The sequence below is a fragment of the Podarcis bocagei genome (genome assembly GCF_964188305.1).
Source record: "Podarcis bocagei genome assembly, chromosome: 2".
Lineage (NCBI taxonomy): Eukaryota > Metazoa > Chordata > Lepidosauria > Squamata > Lacertidae > Podarcis > Podarcis bocagei.
In genome coordinates this window covers 61,897,576-61,919,782 of record NC_138126.1, presented here as the reverse complement: position 1 = coordinate 61,919,782, position 22,207 = coordinate 61,897,576, and the positions used below count along the sequence as shown (strand labels likewise).

General features: G+C 43.3%; 2 protein-coding genes and 1 long non-coding RNA gene across 5 annotated transcripts in view; 1 reads left to right on the top strand and 2 right to left on the bottom strand.

Moving 5' to 3' along the window:
- RNF123 (ring finger protein 123) overlaps positions 1-22,207 on the bottom strand; it is a 97,393-nt gene that overhangs the window by 6,160 nt on the left and 69,026 nt on the right. For all 3 annotated transcript variants that reach the window (XM_081185821.1, XM_081185822.1, XM_081185823.1), the window contains exon 36: positions 3,466-3,608. In XM_081185821.1, the coding sequence (XP_081041947.1) occupies positions 3,466-3,608 (143 nt within the window). The remainder of the gene's footprint in view (positions 1-3,465; positions 3,609-22,207) is intronic.
- On the bottom strand, positions 3,616-7,093 carry LOC308582618. Its single transcript, XR_014005767.1, has 3 exons — positions 6,742-7,093; positions 5,505-6,378; positions 3,616-5,094 (listed from the first exon to the last, which is right to left on the bottom strand). It is a non-coding gene; the product is annotated as an uncharacterized lncRNA (long non-coding RNA).
- On the top strand, positions 15,895-20,484 carry AMIGO3 (adhesion molecule with Ig like domain 3). The gene has a single exon (XM_081181174.1). It carries the CDS (start codon positions 17,102-17,104, stop codon positions 18,683-18,685), a length of 1,584 nt encoding a protein of 527 aa, XP_081037300.1. The 5' UTR covers positions 15,895-17,101; the 3' UTR covers positions 18,686-20,484.

Genomic DNA, 22,207 nt, shown 5'->3' with positions numbered 1-22,207 from the left:
GGTATTCAGAAGTATTACTGCCTCTGACCTCTGCCTCTGCCTCTTTGGTTTCCTTAGGCCTCTGGGATTTGACACAGCAAAGCGCCTGCGAGAACTAGCATAGTTTTCCTTACTGGGCCGAGCAGGAAAAAATGGTTGGCAGAGAAGGCACAGGGCAACTGTGGCCATGCCCATACACCCGAGTCTATGAAGCAACCTTCAAAAGCGGATCTAATATTTGCAAAGACTGCCTATGGCAGAGAATATCAGCCGCTGGGCCAGCTCAGTATCAGCATAGGTGGTGCTGCTGGCAGATACACAAGTACATGCATTTTTGGAATCAGGCTTTTAGACAGACACTCTCTGATGGGTGGGGCGGGAACAGTCCCTCCACAGCCCAGAAATAGGATGGGAACACAAGCACTTTGCTGTAGGGTAAGGGAATTCAGAGCGAGGCAAGAGGGTGCAACAGTAGGTAATGCTAGACTGATGGGGGAGGGGCAGGGGACTCAGCATGCTCCATTCTGGGAAATAATTAACAGTGCCTCTTTAAGATATAATGCACTGTGCATTGCGGAAAACAAAAGAGAATCTGCCTGTGGTGTCCTCTGCAGGCTACTGCCTTCCCTCTAGCACACGTTTTCACACTATCAGCAGGAAAAGGGAACCTGCAGTTGGCAGGCAGGGAAGTCCCACTTAATAATGACATTAGCGGGAAGGAAAGGACAGTGGTTATATTCCCTGTAGACTTGAATACAGCAGCAACCACCCCAAGGCACAGCCTTGTTCCATGTGAGGCATCCCCTTAGCTTTAGGATTCCCAGTTAACAGTAAACCCAGAGCACTTTCTAATATTACTTTCCTTTTTTTTTTACAGCAGAGGATCATCATCAACCTTCCATAGTACTGCTTCAAATTTTTCCCAAGCACTCAGCAGTGAGCATATTTGGACATGGTAGAGTAATTGTCATTACCCCCTTCCATTTCTCTTGGATTTAGCTTTCCTGGGCTCAGCAGAGATTCACAAGGGAAGAAACCAGAGACCATACTTGAGCAAAGATGCGGTTTATCATATTGGCTAAATGGCCTCTCTAAGATGCCTTAGTTCTGTAAAAACCTGGAAGTGTATTGCTTTTTATCAAGGCTGGACCAAGACGTTTTGTTGCCTGAGGTCTGAAGGACAAGATGGCACCCTCCTTCCCATGCCATGTATAAAATCCAACCAGACTGGCAACGGAATCTTAGTTCAACAGTAACCATGGGGTCCTCCACTGCACCCAAGGACAGCAGCCTAGCACAGTGGGCGTAGGGCAGATTGCACGGCAATCACACAGGGCCAGTCCTATTATTAGGCAGAGCGCAACACCCGCCTTAGGCAGCAGATGCTGGATAAGCAACATCCCCTGGCCAGTCCTCCAGTGTCCTTTTGGCAGCTCCCCACCTTGGGAGGACAGAGCTGTGTGTGCCATGTGGCCTGTCTTGCACCTTCCTAAGTTAGCTTGCTGCCTTCAGGTGCTGAAATATGCTATCCCATCACAAGTGCTGATGCAGCTTGCAGTCCAGTCAACTTCTGTGCATGGAATGGTGAGGGAGGGGAGAGGCCATCATCTAGTCATTTGCCTCAGGCAGCAAATTATCTTGAGCAGGCCCTGTACACAACGGCTCTGCCCTTTAGCACTTTGCTGTTGTTTCCTATCCCACAGTATCTGTCTCACTCTGCCTAATGGTAGGGCTGGCCCTGGTTTGCATGCATTCGCAGCTGGAGAACAGAAACTGGAAATCCCCCCCCCCCCCCGCGCGCAAGCCTGAGCAAGGAGGCCTTCAGCCAGCCTTTCATAGAGAGAGTGAGATAAATCATAATGGCCACAATTCAGCGGAGGTTAAAAGAAAGAGAAAGCTTTGCTGCCTGCTGCAGTAATCTTCCACAGTTCTCAATCACTTCAGCAGCTCTGCACCACTACCCCAATCACATAATGCCTTATTTCGTCATCAGCTCAAGATCTCCATGGAACTAACAGTTTCTAGAGGTTGTGTAAATAAAGACTGCACTATTCCTTAGGGATCACGGTTTCCTCCATCTCAGCGCTCCAATTGCTTTCCTCTATCTCAGCAAACTTCAAGGGCATGGGCAGAGCCAAGGACAGGAGCTTGGTTCTCTCTCTCTCTCTCCAGCTGGACACACATTTCTTTTAAGAGATGGCATGTGGCAGTTTGGTATGCAAATGCATACACAACAGTACGTATTTTTTCGCTATAGAAATTTTTTTTGCTGCTATCCTACTCAGCGAATAGGATTGGATCCTTAAAATGGGCTGTGGGGCAATGTTAAGTGAAAATAAAATAAGAAAAGATGCAAACTACTTCTTCTCTGAAAACACACACACACAGTGGGGCGGATGCACAGTGTGGGTACTCTACACAGCCACGACTGGTCCCTCCGGGGAACCGTAAGCAGTGCCATGTGCTGCTCTGCTGTGCCACAGGACAGTAGGCCTGAGCAGCTGAAGAATAAGCTGCCTCTGTTGCTGGCATTGCTGATGCAGGAATCTGCCTTCTATTGAGGCAGGCCCTTGAGTCAATCCAGCCTCGTATAGTTTACTATTGTAACTGGCAGCAGCTCTAGGGGGTCTTGGGCAAAACTATTTCACATCCCTTTTTACCTGATCCTTTTACCTGGAAATGTAAGAAGGCTGAACCTGGGACCTCCCTGCATGCAAATCCTGTGCCCTTCCACTGGGCATCCCACAAGTCCACATTGCTCTGCTAAACCCCCCTGCACCTGCTCTATGCACGGAGCTACAGTCAGCTCACCACCCAATTTGTGACTTATCTTGTTTTATTGTGTTGTGTTGTGTCTTGTTTTATTGTGTTGTTATTTTACAGCAGATGCATTTTAAAGTGTGGCTTTATTTTTCCATGTGGCTTTATGGAAAAGCAGCCTTGAATATTTCTTAGAAGAGAGGCTAATGAGCTTACATATATGTATATACACTTTTTTCCCTTTTAAAACCTATTCTTTTGCCTGAATTCTTAGCTGATCCTTCTTAGGAAACGTAAGAAGGGCCCTGATGGATCAGGCCAGTGGGCTAATCTAGTTCAGCATCCTATTCTCAGAGTAGGAAACCATATGCCTGTGGAAACAGGATGGAACAGTTGTTGCTGTTGCTGTTGGAGAGCAGAGGCACAGCAAGAGGAAAACGGAGTTATTCCCATGTTGTTGCCACAGGGCAAATATATTTGGTGGCCTCAAATACACAAAGCATCTGTGAAGAGCAGGGACAGGCAAGGAGGGAGGAGACACACAGCAAGGTAGCAAGGACAAGACAGCTGTTTACAGGCTCTGTAGCGGAGATCTCAGTGATCACCCTTTCTACAAAAGGCACCTAGGAGTTACCCAAATGGCAAAGTGGCAGGCAACAAGGAGCCATGCAGGAACAAGCAACTCATGGCATATGTTAAGCACAGAAATTCAGGGGAGATACTTACAGCTCTGCAGGGAGAAATGTTTCTTGTCAGCAGAAGCTGATGCCATCCCCAGGACTAGAGGCTCCGTGTTCCCCAACAAGTACTGAATAGAACGGAGCTGGAAACAGGGATCTGCCAGCAGCACAGCTGTTGCCCGCTCAGCCCTGGAAAGACAGACAGACAGACATGTTTTATGAAGGCCTTGTCTTGGAGTGGCAGCACACCTCGCTGCTCTCAGCAATCCCTGTGTGACATGGCAATGTTTGTGTTAATGAGAACTGGCACATCTAGGAGTAAAGGACACACTCTCTGGTCTTTAGAGCAATATTGCTTCATTAATATTGTTGTCAGACCTCCTGCCCTGAGGCCATCACAAGCTGCTCCCATTGCTCACTGGTGGCCTAGCACAGCAATGGATGGTGCAGACCCAATGGCAATGGGAGAGGAAAAGGCAGGAAGTCAGAGAATGGGCCCATATGGTGCCTCCTAAGGGTCAGGCTGCTTTATAAAGACATCTGGAACTCCCTCTTGGCCAGAGTTGGTGGTCTCAAAGTGTAGGACATCTTGACAGGTCCACCTGACTTAACATCGTATGCGTTATTTTCTAGGTTGATGAGGCTTCATAAAATGGGGACTGCTTAATTCCAGAGGCTGGTCCCTCAGAAGCCAATGCCTTTTGTATAGACACGCAGCACAGCTTAACGAGCACCAAATTTTCCAGCCACCTTGGTGTACAAGTTGCACACAATCAGAGGGCAAATGTCTCCAAAAAGCAACAGCATCCTGGCAAATTAAATAGGTCTTGAACAGCAGAAATTGCATTCTTCATTTGATTGATATTCAACTCAAGAGCAAGAGGCAGCTGTTTAGCAACTAGATTGACTGACATACTGCATTTGCTATATGCTGCAGCCTGGAAGAACAAGAATGGGTGCAGGCAGGGGGAGGAAATGTCACAATGAATTGTCTTGACTAGGAAGCAGAACCTCCATACATTTTAAGCACCTCTTTCAGCCATTTGTTGGGTCAGGTTCAACAAACACGTCCAACTAGTGGAAGCCTGAGCAAAGGCTGGTTCTCTTCCCAGCATGCACCCCCAAATTGGCTTGGGGGGATCAGAAGAACCCCCATAACAGGGGGTGGAGGGGAGATTGTTCTACCAGAAAAGCAGAAATGCTTGCACTGATGGAATGATCTCCTTATCACCATGTTGAATTCCTCCTACTATCTCTGTTATGAAGGATATGATTAGGACAACCAGTAAATACCAAATTATGTATATTTATTTTCATGCTGACGCCAGGTTGTCTGTTTATAAACAAGCACATTTGAGAGGAGAGAAAGCGGCTGTCCTGAAGGAGCAAAATAATTAAAAACAAATTCTCAGGCATTTAAAGTTATACTTTATGAATTCCACCATTAAAAAAACCAACCCTCAGTCTGAAAAAGGATTTTTATTTATTTATTTAATTCATACACTGCCCTTCATCACAGGATCACAGGATGCTTTACAGCATAAAAACACACAATTTAAAAACAAACAAACGAAAGAATAACTTCCCTCACCACATTTGTTATCTTGTTGCCATAAACACTTGATCATGTTGAGAGTCCAGTTGCTGTAATGATTCAAGAAACCTCTTATCTACACTGACTACTAATTGTCAGGAAACTGACATCAGAGGCACGGGAGAAGGAGAGGGTCTCTGATTCTGCAGGAGAAGGTCCCAGCGCTAGGGGGAGACTCAGCTGGGAAGAAGGGGAAGAGAATGAGTGTAACACCAGGGATCCAGGAGAGCAACGGGACAGAAGTTAGTGAGGAGAGCCCAAGCACCCCGATGCCCACGCCCACCCTGCGCAGGAGACTCCCGCGCAGTGAGAGGCGGAGACGATTGGGCGTCAAACAATTCTTATGTTGGCAACGCTTTAAGAAACGCCCACAGACAGATTCTATGAGTGACTAAGGGCAGCCACGCTGAGATGGGCTGTGCAGTCCGGAGGGTTTAACCAGGCAATCCAATGCTCAAACGGGGCAGGATTACGCACGAGTAACTCCCAACCACTACACTAATTATGAATTTAAAGTAATGACTATGACACCTTATTTACACTGGATCAGCTGTGATGTATTATTTCTCACTAATTAGTTGGGGTTTCTGCTACATTCTTGCAGCCATTTTGACTTACCACTCACCAAATACATGTAGAATTGCAGCTTAATAATATAATCTTTTATCAAAATGACCATTCAGACTTTTAATTACTTCCTCCTACTCTTTCCATTCAAAGAAGATTAAATATGGTAAGAACTGTCTTAACAGGTGAACACAACAGCTGGATTAAGAAGTCTTACAGAATACTTAAACCCTCAAATTTCATGATGGTACACGAAATGATATGTTCATGATGGAACATATCATTTGCAACAGGAGTTATGTTTCTGCCAGTTTTTTACATAAACACACACATACTCACAAAGATTAATTTCTTGTGATTAGCTTTTTTTGTTCTTTGTTGGTCTTCTTCTTATTATAGATTTGTATTATTACAATAAGAATTTAATAAAAATTACTTGTTAAAAAGCTCGATTTTTCATGTTCCCTAACTGAAAGCAAACCTTTGTTCATCACAAAGCATTAGAAGATATGTCTCATTACTTGCAGCTCCCACAATCAGCAAATGAAGCAGTCACAACAAGATAAGCAGGCCAATAGTACAAAGAACTGAAGAGATGAAATTTATGGGAAGTATTATGCAGCCCTGCACAGAACTATTACAACAGCTACCAACCTCATAAGAGAGAAATGTGAGAACTTAAAGTGGAATCTCAAAAGATTAAAATCAGAAGGCACAATTGCCCTCCTCACGTGTGCCTCCATGTATACACATAAAGGGAGATGGTGCTGTGTTCTCCTATCCCTGCCCCTGATGTTGCTCTACAGTGGTGCCTCGCAAGACGAAATTAATCCGTTCCGCGAGTCTCTTCGTCTAGCAGTTTCTTCGTCTTGCGAAGCAACCCTATTAGCGGCTTAGCGGATTAGCGCTATTAGCGGTTTAGCGGCTATTAAAGGCTTAGCGGCTATTAAAGGCTTAGCGGCTTAGCGGCTAAAAGGCTATTAGCGGCTTAGCGGCTTAGAAAAAGGGGGGGCGGAAAAAAATCGGAACACTCGCAAGACGTTTTCGTCTTGCAAAGCAAGCCCATAGGCAAAATCGTCTTGCGAAGCAGCTCAAAAATGGAAAACCCTTTCGTCTAGCGGGTTTTCCGTCTTGCGAGGCATTCCTCTTGCGGGGCACCACTGTACCTCTGACACTTGCACATTGAGTGGGATTCTGCAAAGGCACACCTATGCATGTACATGGAAAGGCATTTTATGTGAGGACATCTCGACCATGCAGGGATCCTTGTCATCTCAATTGTCTATTTGCATACAATTGTACAATACCCTTTTCTGGTGTCCCACTCAATGCCCAGATTTCAGATATGCAGCAACATCCTAGCCCTGCCTTTCTCCTGCCCTCCATTTTTAGTGAATGTGTACGGTTCAGTGCTAAGCACATGGCAGCCAGAAGCAGAATGGGCAGCGTTTCCTGGTAATCCAGTATAAACTCTTGGAGCTATTGTGATAATTTGAAAGCATGAACTGCGCTAGCACTGGGCCTTTCCTACCCTCAACATACCAAATAGCAGAATTAAAGTCACATCATTTCCTGAAGTCCACTGATTTGAAACTGGGGTTTACGGGACACTGTGCTGATGCACTTTTGGAGTGGTTCACACTCTTTGAGGAGATTTCACCCCTCCCATATCCAATAATCTCCTGATGAGTCTGGTGATTTTCCAGAGAGGAGGGGCAGTGTTCTGCTCTCTACTTATTCTGCTCCAGCACCACATCAAAGAGTCAGTCAGTCAGTGTGTCGGAGAGAGAGAGACTGAGTGTTAGAGATCGTGTGTATAGATAAGGTTGCTGCTAAGAGCAGCTGCAGACACTCAGTGCAGTTTAGCATTCATTTATGCTTAGACCTCATTTAGCTCTGTATATAGTTGTGTATTATAGTTGTAGATAGAATAAAGAAGATATTCTACAGAGCTGCTCTCCGAGTTGTTTATGCTCTGCTATACTCTAATGTACTCTGCTGTGCGACTGTCTTCTTGTTGGAGTGAATCCGGTGCTCACAACTCTAAGCTGTGAGTTCATGGCACTTTGACCAGTTCCTGTGCAGAAGGTGGTCTCTGGAAGTGCTACCCAGCTCGCCTGGCCCAGTCGGGGCTGAAGTGTATGAGTCCAGTTGGTGGCACTGGCTCAAGGGCGATGTTGACACTCTTGTCTCTCTCACTGCTACTCCCTTGCCTCGCTTTCTCTTTATCCACAACTTCCTCTTCCCCCATTTTCCTCCCCCCTTGTCCTATGCGGACCTGGGGCTGCTGGTTGCCCAGCCTGCTCTGTGGGTCACTGTTGGACCACATCAGAATACAGGGATTGGTTACAGATACAAAGAAGCACTTTCCGTCCTTGAGAGAAGCAGTGAGCCTGCTTCCTCGGATGCAGCCAGTGCATTTCCAAGGAACATGCATTTGTTTCTACTGTACACTTAACTTTATGGCTGCGCAAAGCTGCCAGTGGGGACTACTGCTGTCTGGCACCCCTTTCCTCCAAGGAAGACTAAGTCAACATTCAGAAAGGGCCTTTGTGAGTGGTTTGTCAAGGGCAGAATGATCCAGACTGCTCAGCAATGCAGCACTTGGGTGTAGAGAAGCAGGGGACCGAATTGCTTTAGAGCACTATTAGCTTTCCTACTCATAAAGTGAGGAAGGCCGTTCCCTTGCCGAGAAAGGAATTAACACACAGTCAGGATGCTGCCAAAACACCACTCATTTGAAGACCTGCTTAAGTCTCTTACCAATACCAGGGAGAGCAGCCAGAGCACTTTGAACTGAACTGTTTCAAGAGAGAGGCCTCCTGCTTCATTCAACCTGTGGGGCACACAATGGTGCCATAACTGAGGACTCTGCAGTGAGATGGGGAGACTGCTCACCTGGAAAGGAGGCTGCACATGCCGTGGAGAAAGGGGCTTCAGGTGACCTTCTCTAGGAGAGTGTTCAGGACTTGTGTTTGTTATAGGGAAATCAGCAAAAACAAAGTGGCCCTGTAAAAGACTGTATGTGGCATGTCTACCGCCACATACATGTATGATACAATACCAAAGTGCAAATCCAGACACAGGCAATTCCAAAGACCTCAAAGAAATGGATGGTTGAGCTAACCCAAAGTTTTGTGTTGAATTTTGACTATTTCTACTGAGGAATCTTATATCGTTCCAGAAAATGTCTGATGCTTTAATGGTCATGTTGTATTTTGCTAATGGGTTTTGTGTTGTCTTCTCCAGCTGCTGAGACTGAAAAGCTTTGCATAGCTTGAAAAAAATTGTGAGAGGAAAGTCCAATTTAAGCATGTTAGGCCTAATGGAATTACAACCCACAGATCACTTCCTGATGGCTAAAACTAATTTGATATTAATTGAATTACTCTTCCTGCTCAGCCTGCCACATAGCAGTGACCTAGCTCTCACTGAAGTGGTAAACATGTGTCTCACTTGTACCAGTTCACAGTGCATTTGGAGGCTCACATGCTGGGATGCTCCCCTACACATAGAAAATGAGCATGCCAGAGAGAAAACCAGACCAGAGGCCTTCTTCCTGACATGCTAGTTTTCTAGGTGAAGGGATTTTTTTTCCATGAACAAAGGAAAATTCAATCACGTGAATCCCCACTTGCTCTCTGAGAGAACTGGATATTTTTGTTCAATTTCTTTAATAAATTAAATGCTTAAATCTGCATCATCTCAGATGACGATTTTAGCTCAATGACCTCAACATTCAAGCCTACTTCATCAACTATATGAAGAATGTAAAGTTCATGGGCCTAACCAGGTCTGACTTCACATACTGTTGGATATATAGATAAAGGATTACGAACAGCTCAGTTCTTGTAAAAGTTTTGCTGCTTTGCATCATCCATTTTGTGGAGAAGTATGTTTGACACTGGGTCTCAACAACACTTTCACTTCCCTTCCCTGGAAAATACACCACTTCAAGATCAGAGAGGAGAAATCAATTCATTTACAGCTCACTTCAGGGCATATGCACACACTCTGGAATCACAATTCAAGAAAGACATGGACAAAGGAAAAACAGAACACTTAATATTTGCTTAGAGTAAAAAGATTCCAAGTGGGGGCAGAGATTAATTTTACATATATTTACAAGGTTTTCAGGAAGAAAAACACTATATCACCAGAAGACTATTAAAATTACAGAAAGGCTGTGTTGTTGTTGTTTTTAAATTAAACATTAGGTAATTTGAGCTAACCCTGTCTATGGAAATTGCGTTAGGATTGCCATATTTCAAAAAGTAAAAACCAGGACACCCCGAAAGTTGATGAGTAGTTTTTTGTTTCGATTGACTTGCCTGAGATCCAGGACAAAGCGCCTCCTTTCAGACATCAATTCCACCTTTGAAATCCCAGTAATGTCTGGGAAAATCCAGATGTATGGCAGCCCTAAATTACCTTATCACTCTCTTCCATTCAACATTTTCATGAAAAGTGCTGTCTGTCCAGAGTAGCCTTTCCTTTTTCAGATCCAGGAGAGGCCTTTCATTTCAACCTGAAGAATGGGGAACCCCCTTTTAAAATCCATTTGCAGCCTGTCTCTTAGTTACCATTGGCGTGATCCACCTTCTATCAGACCCAGTTGTGGCTCATGAGTTGAAGACCAGTGGCACAGCACAGAGGCAGGGAATCTCAGGTCTAAGGGTCAAGCACAGCCCTAGTCTAGGCTGCTCTCTCTGTCCCCAATAATTCTCCCCAGGCTACCCCTCACTCAGAGTGTTTTTGCCTGGCTGGAATGTGTCCTTGTACTCTGATAATGCCTCTTAACTTGTCTGGATGGAGGACAGAGAGGGTTGTATGTGTCTGTAGAAAGTAGCCTACTGTAAAAAGGGCACAAATGCATTCATTGCTCTGTCCATTTTTGCCCCGTCCCTACCCATCACTGGCATGTGGCATTCAGAAGGTTTTCCAGAAAGGAATGTGGCCCTCAGGCTGAAAAAGATTCCTCACTTCTGGAATAAGAGTACACTGCCTTAATATACTGCTTGAGTCATATGATCAGTGGGATTAGGCACAACTCTGAAGTTAAGAGGGAAAAGGGAGTCTTGTAGAAGTGACAGAGTGCCAGCCTAATTTCTATTGGATGGGATTGCAGAAATGACTAAGAAGCCTGCACCATTAACTCCTAAGACACCAACTCTCTTCGCTGCAAAGTTCACTTCCCTTCCCTTTTCAGACCTTCAAGAAAACGTGTCACCTTTAAGAGATGTGTCAGTACAGTCCTATTGTTCCAACGGCAAAGATGAGCAAGACAGCTCAAGGTCATTACATTTTGGGTTGCAAAACAAAAGTAACATAGTTCTTACAGATTTCAAATGTAGACAACATCAGGTCTAAATCGGAGCCCTGAGAAACACTGTCGTTCAGTAATTTGTCAGGAGCACAGCTCAAGGAATGTCTAACAGCCTATAGTAATGTCACCATGGAAAGTTACCAAGAAAATATCTCCTTTTTTAACAATGAAAAGGCAATTATCTCACACACTCTGAATTTATCTTATAAAAATGCAGCAGTCACTACTGATTCTTGCTGAGAGTGGAAAAACACTGGCCATTAAATGGCAACCCCATATACAAGCTAGAGTAGTGCACTCAAAGGTCTTTGATTAACCCAAAATCTTTGCATTAGAAGCATTCAACTCATTTGGCAATTCGGAATAAGTTTAGGGCACTTGCTTGGATGCAGTCAATTTACCATGCACTTGCCACACCAGCTTTATGCAGATCACTTAAAATTGATGCATATCACTTAAAAGCAGAGTGTGTTGGTTCCCAACCACATGCATTTAGAACTATTTAGATGTTTAAATCATGATCCCTTTAGCATATGTAGTGGCTGTTAATGAATGCACTGTTTCCTCAGGGTTCTTACTTCACATGAATTAGATGCTACATCTTTCATTTTTTGGCTCACACACATAATTTTTTGTTAGTTTTCTGTTGGGGGGAGGAAGGTATGTTACTTTTCCATCAGTTTAAATGTAGGATACATCTTAATTGTACTATTGTTACAGAGAAAATGAATACGTATAAAAGCATCCCTATATTTGAAAATGAATTTAAAGTATTTTTTTAAAAAAAACATGGTCCCAGCTTCACCAAAAGAAAGCCAATCTTGCATTACAAGTAAGAGGCAGGTTTCAAAAGATTAATGTTTCAAAGAAAAAGACTTGCATAAAAATCACATATACTAATTTATATGTATAGCTGCAACATCAGAAATAGTTACTAAAATTTAAACAGACATACAGAACTTCCTACTTTTGCAGGGGTTATATCCCAGGCCCCTGCACCCGTAAGTGAAATTGTGTAAAGAGGGAAGCACCTTCTAAACACCCTTTAAATGCTTTCTCTTTAATTCATATCAAAAATACTGCGCGTATTCCAAAGAATTGAAGCTCTGGGGCTGGCAGGAGGCTAGAGGATGCATGGGAAAGCTGCTGCTGCACTACCCCACACACCAGCTGTTAAGTGGGGAAGCTGAGCCCTGCTGTGCCTCTGGTCTCTTTGGGGCTTCCTCACGAGCCGAGAGGACTCTCCAGCTCTCTCCTGCCACTTCTGGGTATGAATTGAATGACTTAATTACTTTCTTGTGCTGCACATATACATATACACAGTCACACACAAGTAGAACACCCGTAAGTTAGGGGATGCCAGTATAATACACCTAATCTCATCATAATGGAGAGGAGAAGGTGACTTGTGTGCCTGCTCAGTCTGCTGTCCAGGCGCTAACTGCTGGTGGGCAACATCAAGGCCTCTCCTGCTCTCCTCTTTCATGGTTCTTTATCTTTAAATTGGACTTTGAATTGAGAGCCCTTTAAATGGAGGATGACTTCAAATAGAGGCTGCCCTCTGTAAACAGAACACATGGCCACTCTGATTCAGGAGTATTTCACCTCTGGAAGAGACAGAGGAATAAGCTAGGAGGAGGGGAGACAGAGCCACTCAGCAATAAGGGGTCACTCTGGTTGCACATATAAAAGCAGCTGCACAAAAACATGCAAGCAGCTTTACATAGGGAAGCATCTGGCAAATATTTTCCCCAAAACATCTCCCTTGCAACTTGTAAAATAGAGGGTTAAGCACCCACTACGTCCTGCAGCTGCTGCAGCCAAATTAGTCATTTGCTGTACTAATGGAAACCAATTATTCTGCTTTGATTTTCACTTTCCTCAAATAAAGCAGCCTGGATCTCCCAGGAAATTGCCCTCCAGCTGCTGCTCTCTCTGCCCCAGCAATTACTCTACAGACATGCCTGGTCAACTTTGAGCATCTGTTCAGGGGCAAAGGGTAAGTCAATGGCATGCAGTCTCTCTCTTGCCCTCTGTCCACTGAGGAGAGCAAACTGTGTTTCTACAGAGTTGGAATTACTGGACAAATCTCAGTCACCTCTGCCTCTGCTTTGATCAGAGATCACTTATTGCAGTTGGACCTCTCTCCAACAGTCTCACCTGATGACTGATGGCACCAATGCAGCCTCCAGTTCAAAGGATGCAAGTTGAGGTCACACTATTGGTTCAGCCACAGGTAACCATGAAGTGATGAAAATCCAAGATAGTCAAGTAAATCAATACCAAAAGTATAAAAGCCTCAACAAATGTCAAATATGTAAATAGCGATGAAGGGAGGAAAATCAATAACCTGCGCCTCACCAATTATGTAGATACTGACATACAGCACAGACCAAAAACAGACAATGGTTGTAAGGAGTTTGATCTGATTTGCTGACTTTTGGGACTTGGACTTGGGTCAAGAAGAGTTTAGAATTGTGAGGGCCTTCAGACTTGGAAGAGGAGGGAAAGAAGAGAAGAATAGAATAAGAGACTGCTTGATCACCCTTCGAACTAAAGAAGAGAGAGATAGAATTTTGGGTTGGCACTACCAGAAGAACCTAGAAGTACAACAGTCAAGAGTGGAAATTTTTAAAGACGTCCCGAAATATCTTTTGGATCTTGGGCCAAACTGTGGAGATGTTGTTGCCCTGCTGAGAGGGAATAAGGTCATCTTTGGGTGGGAGTTTCCCCAAGGTCTGTCTTTCAGTTTCAAAGGAAGGAAAATAAAAATAAGATCAGTAGAAGATAAAGTAAAGTTTCTGTATAAATACGAAGAAGGTTGATGGCAGAATCCGAGACCAGGGAGAAGAGTCGGTGGAAGAAGATTGGAAAAAGTTTAAAGACTATCTATAGAAATACTGTAAAATTAATGAATGTTAGAAAAATGTTGGAATGAAGTTATATGGCTTTAGTAGAAATGTTATAAGGAATTAAGTATAAATAGATTAATAGAGTATTAAAGGAAAAATAAGGTTAGAATGTGTTAAGATGATTATAGGATAGAAAACAGAGGAAGATGGAAAGGAATTGCTGAAACAATTAACAGAAGTGGAATACAAAAAGGGAGGTGTGAGGAGGTCGTTGAAATAAGTGAATGAAAGATAAGATATTGAAATTGTTTGATGTGTTTTAAACTGTTTTTGTTTTGTTTTGTTAGTTTAATGTGTTAGTGTTATGTAGTGTTTTTGTATTGTATTGTTCATTTTTTGTAGTGTTTAAATTGTTGGAAAAGTAATAAATATTATTTTCAAAAAAAAAGTAAGGAGTTTGATCTGGCTTCTGAAATCTATGCATCTGCCCTTGAGAATTCTCTCATTTTCCCTCTTCTTCCCTCCCTCTCTCTCTCTCTCTCTCACACACATTTGCTTCCTCCACAGGAACAACACTTGCTAACACCTTAGCAAGATCATCCACACAATAAACAGCCAATAATAATTGCATCAGCACATACAGAAAATGAAAATGAAGAGAAGGGGCAAAATCTGAATGGAGAGTCAACTTTTTTTTAATGCTGGCATTTTGAATGTTGCTCAACATTTGTGACCGGATTTTCGCTTTTTGAAATATGGTAACCCTAGGTGTGAGGAATCTTTGGCCCTCCAGATGTTGCTGAACTACAATTCCCAACATCCTCAGCAAGCATGGCCAGGGATGGTGCGAGTTGTAGTTCAGCAACATCTGGAGGGTCTAAGGTTCTGCACATCTGCTCAAGGACAATGATTTGCTGTATAGCTAAGTTGGTTAGAGCATAGTGTTGATAACACCAGGGTTGTAGGTTTGATTCCCCTACAGTACAGTTGCATAGTCCTGCACTGCAGGGGGGTGGACTAGATCATCCTTCCTCAGGGGTCCCTTCCAACTGATTCTATGATCAGTTTCCTTATGCGGAAAAACTGAAAAATGAGATAAACTGAAAAGCTGGATAACCAAAAGGACCTGTGATGGCATGGAACAGGTCTGTTTGATCTAGTACAGCCAAGCAAATTATAATGCATGACTTCACCCCAAAGTGTAAAGATAGCACTGATCGAATTCAAAGCCGAACACTCTACTGCTATCAGGGATTTGGCAGTGACAGAAAGTGTGGTTGTATACCACTACAGAAGCATACTGCAAGGATAATGAGGTTGTACACTGCTTGTACGAATTCACTAAAGCCAAGGTAACAACAAAGGATGAAGGCTGGAGAAACAGAGCGAGGTGATAATCTGGCATAGCAACAGAAAGGATGTCACTGCCTCCAGCCATAAGCCTTCCCTGAGGACACCATATCCTGGGGAGGACCACAGTGAGGAAAATTTCAGAATTGTGCCAGGGGAGTCACTTGTTAACTTCAAAAGGCTGAAAGACTCAAACACACCAGTCACAATGAAAACAGAAGCCTCAAGCTCAATTTGCTTTCACAGAATCAAGGAGTTGGAAGCAGAAGTGGCTGGCAGGGTGGACACAACCTCCTAACGGAGGCAGCACTGCTGCTGACTGGGACAGAGAGTCCCAAGCTTGCCACTGCCCTGCCCTGTTCTGAGAAGCAGCAGCAATGCTGCTGCTAGGAAGCTGCTTTCACAGCCCCAGCAGCTGTTGCTGGTTGGAAGGGCACCCCACTGGTCAATACAATATCTGCATCTCTGGCAGATAACTATCCAGTCTCTGCTTAGTTACCTTCACCTTTGTTAGTCTGTTCCATTGCTGAATGGCTATTACCATTCAGAAGGTTCTCCTAAGTTTCAGCCAAAATCTACATTCTAGTATGAATGTGTATTTATACATTATGCTGTGCTTTGGGTATTAAAAAACAAGCTTTCAGGTGTGCATACACTGAAAGTCTGTGATGCTGACATAAGGTGTTTTTTTTAAACTATATTTTTAGTTAAGAGGCCTAATCACAGAAGCTGTCATGAAGGTCACAAAGAAACTACGATCACATGTATACTATCCAGAACAATAGGGTCACAATCTTGGTTGTGGTCCTTTGGTGCTACGGTGTGATCTATTCTTCCATGCCTACCCCTAAAAAAAAATAATAATTCAAGCAAGATCCAAAGATTACAAAATTGCAAAGACTTACATAGATGCACTGAGAAACTGTGAACAGCGGAGGAGCTTGGGCTGCTTCGCAAGACCCACCCCCTCCTTTTTTTACTAAGCCTGCTTCTTTATCTCCCCTTGTAATAGTGCTGCTGGCGCAAATTGCTGCAGCTCTCATGTGCCACTCTGATACCCAGTCCAAGGATAGCTGTGCAGGATTTCTCTGCCCCCACATGGCACAACAAAGAAACTACATGCCATTCAGAAAAAAAAACCCTTCACTACTGTCCTCCCCTTCCCCTCTCTTCTTATCACCACTCCCTCTTACACAAGCCAATAGGATTTCTTCTTGGTCCACAAAGCTTACCCTTCAGTGTTCACAGGCAGCTTGTAAATAGGAACAGAAGAGGGCGAAAGTGTTTGCATACAGTGCTGTCGGCTGAAAGATGAGATGAAACAACCGGCAGGAAAGAGTGATGCTGCTCAATATAACCCAGAAAGGAAGATATCCGGGTAAGAGCTGCTTTCTTTGGCGTTTCTATATGAGATTATAAAGGTGAAGAAATGGGCTCGCATTGGCCCTTTTATGATGAATCTGTACTGGAGTTGCTTAGCCTCAAGATAAGGATCCACTAATGGAAACTTTGGGATCTAAGGACACTTGACTTGGCAAAGCAAAAAAAATGGATCCAGCTTCTCCCTGGACCAATGTTACTGAAGGAGCAGCCTCAAATAGATGCAAGGTTGGGTTATTTGGAGAGAGACACTTTAGAGACAAATCCTGTAAACATGCTCAAGGCTTTTGAATCAGAGCTCAAGATGATCTATATAGACATACCTTGTTTTTGAAATTATTTGAGGCAATACATGCAGACAGACTCCTGCCAGTTTCTACAACTACCAAGAGAGGCATGCAGAACAGCAGTTACATGCTGGCCTTTGATTACAGCATATTTCTTAAATGCCTGTTTATTCTGAGTGAGACAACCCAATATTTTAAGGAGCATAATTCAGAGTCTTTAGGCACCATCTGATTTTACCGATTCATTCTACTGTTGCCCTTTCACACATCAGTGTCTTGCAAGAGGATTATATTCAGTGTGAATTTGACTTTGAGAACTTATTTCCATGCTAGCGACAAACCAGGGTGAGCTCCACTGTTACATGATGAATGTACTGACCTTGGCTTTATTTATTTGGAAACTGCTTGGAAAGCTGTTAGTTTTCTTTGTCCTGTGCATTCAAGTCAGCACCTTAAACAACTGCACTCTCAGAAGATGTCCTGAAGTTTGCATTTGTACTGCTGATCTCATGAGTTGTGCCAAGAAGGATCTTGAACAGGTCCCCAGCACCCTGCTTCCCACAGCCACTACCTTGGACCTCAGCTACAATAACATTACTCAGCTTAATGACTACTGGCTGGCTGCCTTACCACGTCTCCAGACTCTCAGGATCAGCCACAACAAGATCCACAATATCACCCGGCAAGTGTTCCACAATGCCACTTACATTTTACACCTGGACATGTCTTCCAACTACCTGAGCACTGTGGAGAAGTACTACTTTGATGGCCTTGTGAAGTTGGAGGAGCTCTTGCTATACAACAACAAGATTGTACAAGTCGATCAAAATGCTTTTGTCAAGTTAATCAGATTGCAAAAAGTCTACCTGAGTTGGAACAGGCTAACAAAATTTCCATTTGAGTCCATTCAAAGACTTGAACACCCATACCTGAGAACCCTGGATCTGTCTGCTAACAACCTAAGCAGCATTCCTGTTCAAGTAATAGCAACTTTGCCTGGGTACATAAAAAATGGCTTGTACCTTCACAACAACCCTGTGATATGTGACTGCTCTCTTCATCTGATGCTCCAGGAATGGAAGCACCGCGGTTTCAGTTCTGCGGAGGATTTTGTAGAGGAGCACACCTGCAAAGCTTTCCCCAATGTGCCACGTTCCTTAGTCAACACCTTCAATTACAACAAGTATATTGGAGATTGCTCCTGGAACCAATTTGACATTCCCCAAATCCTCTGCCAAGTGGGAGAATCCTTGGTAATAGACTGCAACACGAGCCTCCATAATGACAATGCCACAAACTACAGATGGATCTCTCCTAGACATGAATTATTCATGTACCCTGAGCACAGTAATCAGGAGCATCAACCTTTCAGAAATGGAAGCCTATTGATCAGAAAGGGTAACCGTTCCCATTCCGGTGTTTATGTGTGCATAGCCATCAACGAGCTCCAACAGATCAACCAGACGTTTGAAGTCAACATCACATTTCAATACCCCAAACCACCCGAGTCTTTCAATACTGGCCTCACAACCCTCTTAGGGTGTGTTGTAACTCTGGTACTTGTCCTCATGTACTTGTACCTCACACCATGTCGCTGCTCCAAGTGCTTCAAGAAGCCCGCAAGCCCCCCTCCAGACTGCAGCGCCCAATCATCCATCCTTAGTACCACCCCGCCAGCCACAGATGGGCCAAATCGCAAGATCAGCGCAAACAAGCACGTTGTTTTCCTAGAGCCCATCAAGGAAGCCCAGAATGGCAAGGTCAGGTTGGCCGTCAGCGAGGACTTTCCAGAAGCTAAAAGCCCCAGACTCTTACAGCTTAAGCTGGACAGTGAATCAATCAGCTCAGTCTTTTCAGATCCTCTCATCATGTCCTATGAGGAACGAGAACAGACACCGGCAGATGGATAGGAAGCAATGCACAGGAAGGATGCAGCCAAGGTGGAGAGTGGGGAAGGAGTGGGGTCAAATCCCATATCCATTGTGGGAGGGAGAGAAAAGACAATATATATTTACAAAGCATCTCCTCACTGAAAAGCACAGAGGGATTCTCTTCATCTCCCTTGGATGAACTACTGTGGTTTATTCTTAATTTCCTTCATCTCCCCTAGAAATGGTGGAGGCCTTTTCTTCTAACAATTCTAGTCTGACCGTCCCAGAATCCATTTGACAAAAAAGAATTGAATGCTCTTTACACATCCCAGATGACTACAGCCTGCTCAGTAGTAGAGACAGTAACTTGTAGCAGAGAGTACCATGCCCCTTTAGAAAACTGCTGTGGAACACAAGATTGTGTAATGGCTTTGACTTTCAGAGAATAAACATTTGCTATATAAGCAAGCCTGTTTTTATTTCTGGAGAAGAAAGAGTGCCCTTGCTGGACCAAAGAGGGGGCCATTTCTTACTTTTTAACTACTTTTGTCAGCTACTGCTTCTAATATTAATTTGGAAAGTAGGTTCCCGAGCCCATACTTTTCAACTTACTTCTAGGCTTCTTGGAACAAGTCATAGCATGGCTAAAAACTGAAGCAATTGCTCCCTTTACAGAGGTCACAAGCCCTGCTCCAGATGACCACCTCGCCCTTTTGGATATGTGCAGTCAGCCACGTAAGTGTCAGAAACTGTAAGAGTCAGTCTTCTGCTTGAATCAGCTTAACAAAACTGCTTGGTATTACTGCCTGCCCCTTAAAAGCACCTTGTTCTGGGTTTGCTTTTAATGAGGAACCTTTTCCCTAGATTGAATTCTTCGTATCTACAATAAAATTCTAATAGCTTGGGCATCCTGTGCTTTTGGATCACTGTGACAGAAAGCAAAAATCGGTGCCAGAAAATTATCCTTGGGTTAGACTTGAGAAGGGCAAATTATTTATTTTGCTGTCATCACAGCAAAGAGGAGTTTGATCCCAGACAGGGTTAAAAAGGATGCTATTCTAGACACAGTGCTGATGTTGTGTTATGTTTTTTAAATGTACAATTAACCTATGGCTGGCCTATTCAGATAACTGGATTAGATAGAGAAGAACACTGCTTTGGTTAGTGTACCTTTTTATATAACTTAATATAGCCATTAAAAGTTAACTTTGTTTCTCCCCACCCACCCCTGCCCCAAAAGCTGTTGTAAATAATCAAATTCAGGAATGCATTAGATTATTCATGCACCTAGTGTAATTACAACAAGCCAGCTCCGCTCCGCTCCGCTCTGCGCTTAAATGAACCATCTCCCTGCCTTTTTTCTCCTTGAGAAGGGCAGGTGTGCTTGGGAGAATGAAGCATCTAGCTATTTTGGTAGTACTTTAATCCATGTAATGATAATAATTGTAACCTGGGGGTAGATTTCCTCTCGGGTTACATTTAAATAAAAATGCCCTTTTATTATAAAATGTTGTTGTCTGCATCTGAAATTGTCTTTGCCCTGCAATGGTGTGAGACGGTGCAGGCTTCGTCTCCCTTGTCTGTGGCCAGGTAAAGCTCCATATACAAAGTTCTAGTTCTTTTAACACAAAAGGAGCTCAAATACCAGTCTAAACCCAGGCACTCTAAATATTACAGATGTCTCTGATATTAAAACCAAATTACAACACAATTTAATTTTGGCCCAGTAAGTGAGGCTGGAAGGTGCAAAGAAAGAAATGCAACACAAAATTCTAAGTCTGTGGGCAAGAACTTGACACATTATACACAAACAAATATTTACATGTATGTGTATGTGGGGGGGGGGGGGTCCAAGACTGAGGAAGGAAGAAAACATATGAAATTCCATGAACATTACAGAGCAAACTATGCACTGCCAGAGGTTCTCACAAACTTGTATTCTAGACAGCCACAAATGTTGTTGACGTGAGGCTAGAAAAATCCAGGGAAGATATTAATATCTTCCAAGATCATCTGGGTCGGGGTATTTCTAAACCAGAAGCTAAGAAAAATAACCAAGATTGTTTATTCTATTAACATTTCTTGCTTGCATCTTGCGAAGCATATATAGCCACTGACAATCCTGAATCAGGATTCCTGATATTCAAAACATAGAGAGATGTGGATCTTTAGTTTGGCCATATTTTTATGCTGTGGTTCTGCACACCAGGGTCAAAGCAGAATATGGGGAAAGCAGCAGGAGATGTCAAGCCATGATTTCCAGAACTTGAGATGTTCTATGCTGTTGAGATGCTCCTACTATGCTGTCTGTGGACAGAGTCAACCTGAGCCTGGGAAGAGTAGCACACCAAGCAACTGTCAGAGACAGCAGCGTTCTGTATCACAGCCCTACTCCCCCCAGTTCTTTGCCAAGAAAAAGCTAGTAAGTCACTTGACACAAATCAAAGCTGAATTAAGCAACATTTGCTTCTTTTCATATGTGCACATGTCAAACACCATTTAACTCCTTAAAAAAATCCATATTTAAAAATCAATTTGTAAATGGATAGGCATTGAAGTAGTTAAGATACAAAAAATAAGTAACAAGAGATCAAAGCAGCAGCATTTTTTAAAATCCTATTTATCCAATTTTGGAGGCTAAGAAATGTGTGGTTGAGAGTTTTTATTTGTTCTAATCTGTTCATATAATTACTGCTACATAATCCAAACCTTGGGATGAAATGGGATAGACTACGAAAAAAACAACAACAATTTTTACAATTTAGCTTTTATCCAGCAGGAAAGGATGTAGGAATGCATTTGCTGCTTCTGACTAACAAATCACAACAGACATACTGAGCTTCAGGGCAGAAATCTTAAGGTGCAACCTAGTATGTGTCTATTCAAGTAAGCCCCCTTGAGTTCAGTACTACTCACTCCCAGGTAAGTCTACATAGGATTGCAGCCTTAGCTACTGAGAAGCTAATCCCACAAGAAAAAAAGGCAGAGGAGGAGTGGTGCTCATATTACTTACTCCCATGGCTGCTCTCAGAGATATTCTCAAATTGAGAATAAAAAAGGCTACAGTTTTTGTCCACTGAAGTGCTCCTTAGCAAAGAAAGAAAGAGGGGGGAAATCATCGTGATACATGCAATAAAATGGAAATTAGTTATTCTGTCTGTCTGTCTGTCTATATCTAGCTAGTTAGCTATCATTACTTCTAGTTAAAGGAAATAAACTGTGCAGATACTACAATAAAGTGCATAAAATTCTTCAACAATTTTCATGTTATTATACAGTATTCCTCACTGCTCTAAAGTAGACCAGGGGATCAGTTACATTTCAGAATCTCTTAAAGAGTACAGTGGTGCCCCGCAAGACGAATGCCTCACAAGACGGAAAACCCGCTAGACGAAAGGGTTTTCCGTTTTTGAGCTGCTTCGCAAGACAATTTTCCCTATGGGCTTGCTTTGCAAGACGAAAACGTCTTGCTCCCCCCCCCTTTTTCTAAGCCGCTAAGCCGCTAATAGCCTTTTAGCCGCTAATCCGCTAAGACTTTAATAGCCGCTAAGCCTTTAATAG

Bases quoted from the DNA above. Each gene is read 5' to 3' on its own strand.
- AMIGO3 (XM_081181174.1), top strand. From the start codon at position 17,102: ATGCTAGCGACAAACCAGGGTGAGCTCCACTGTTACATGATGAATGTA.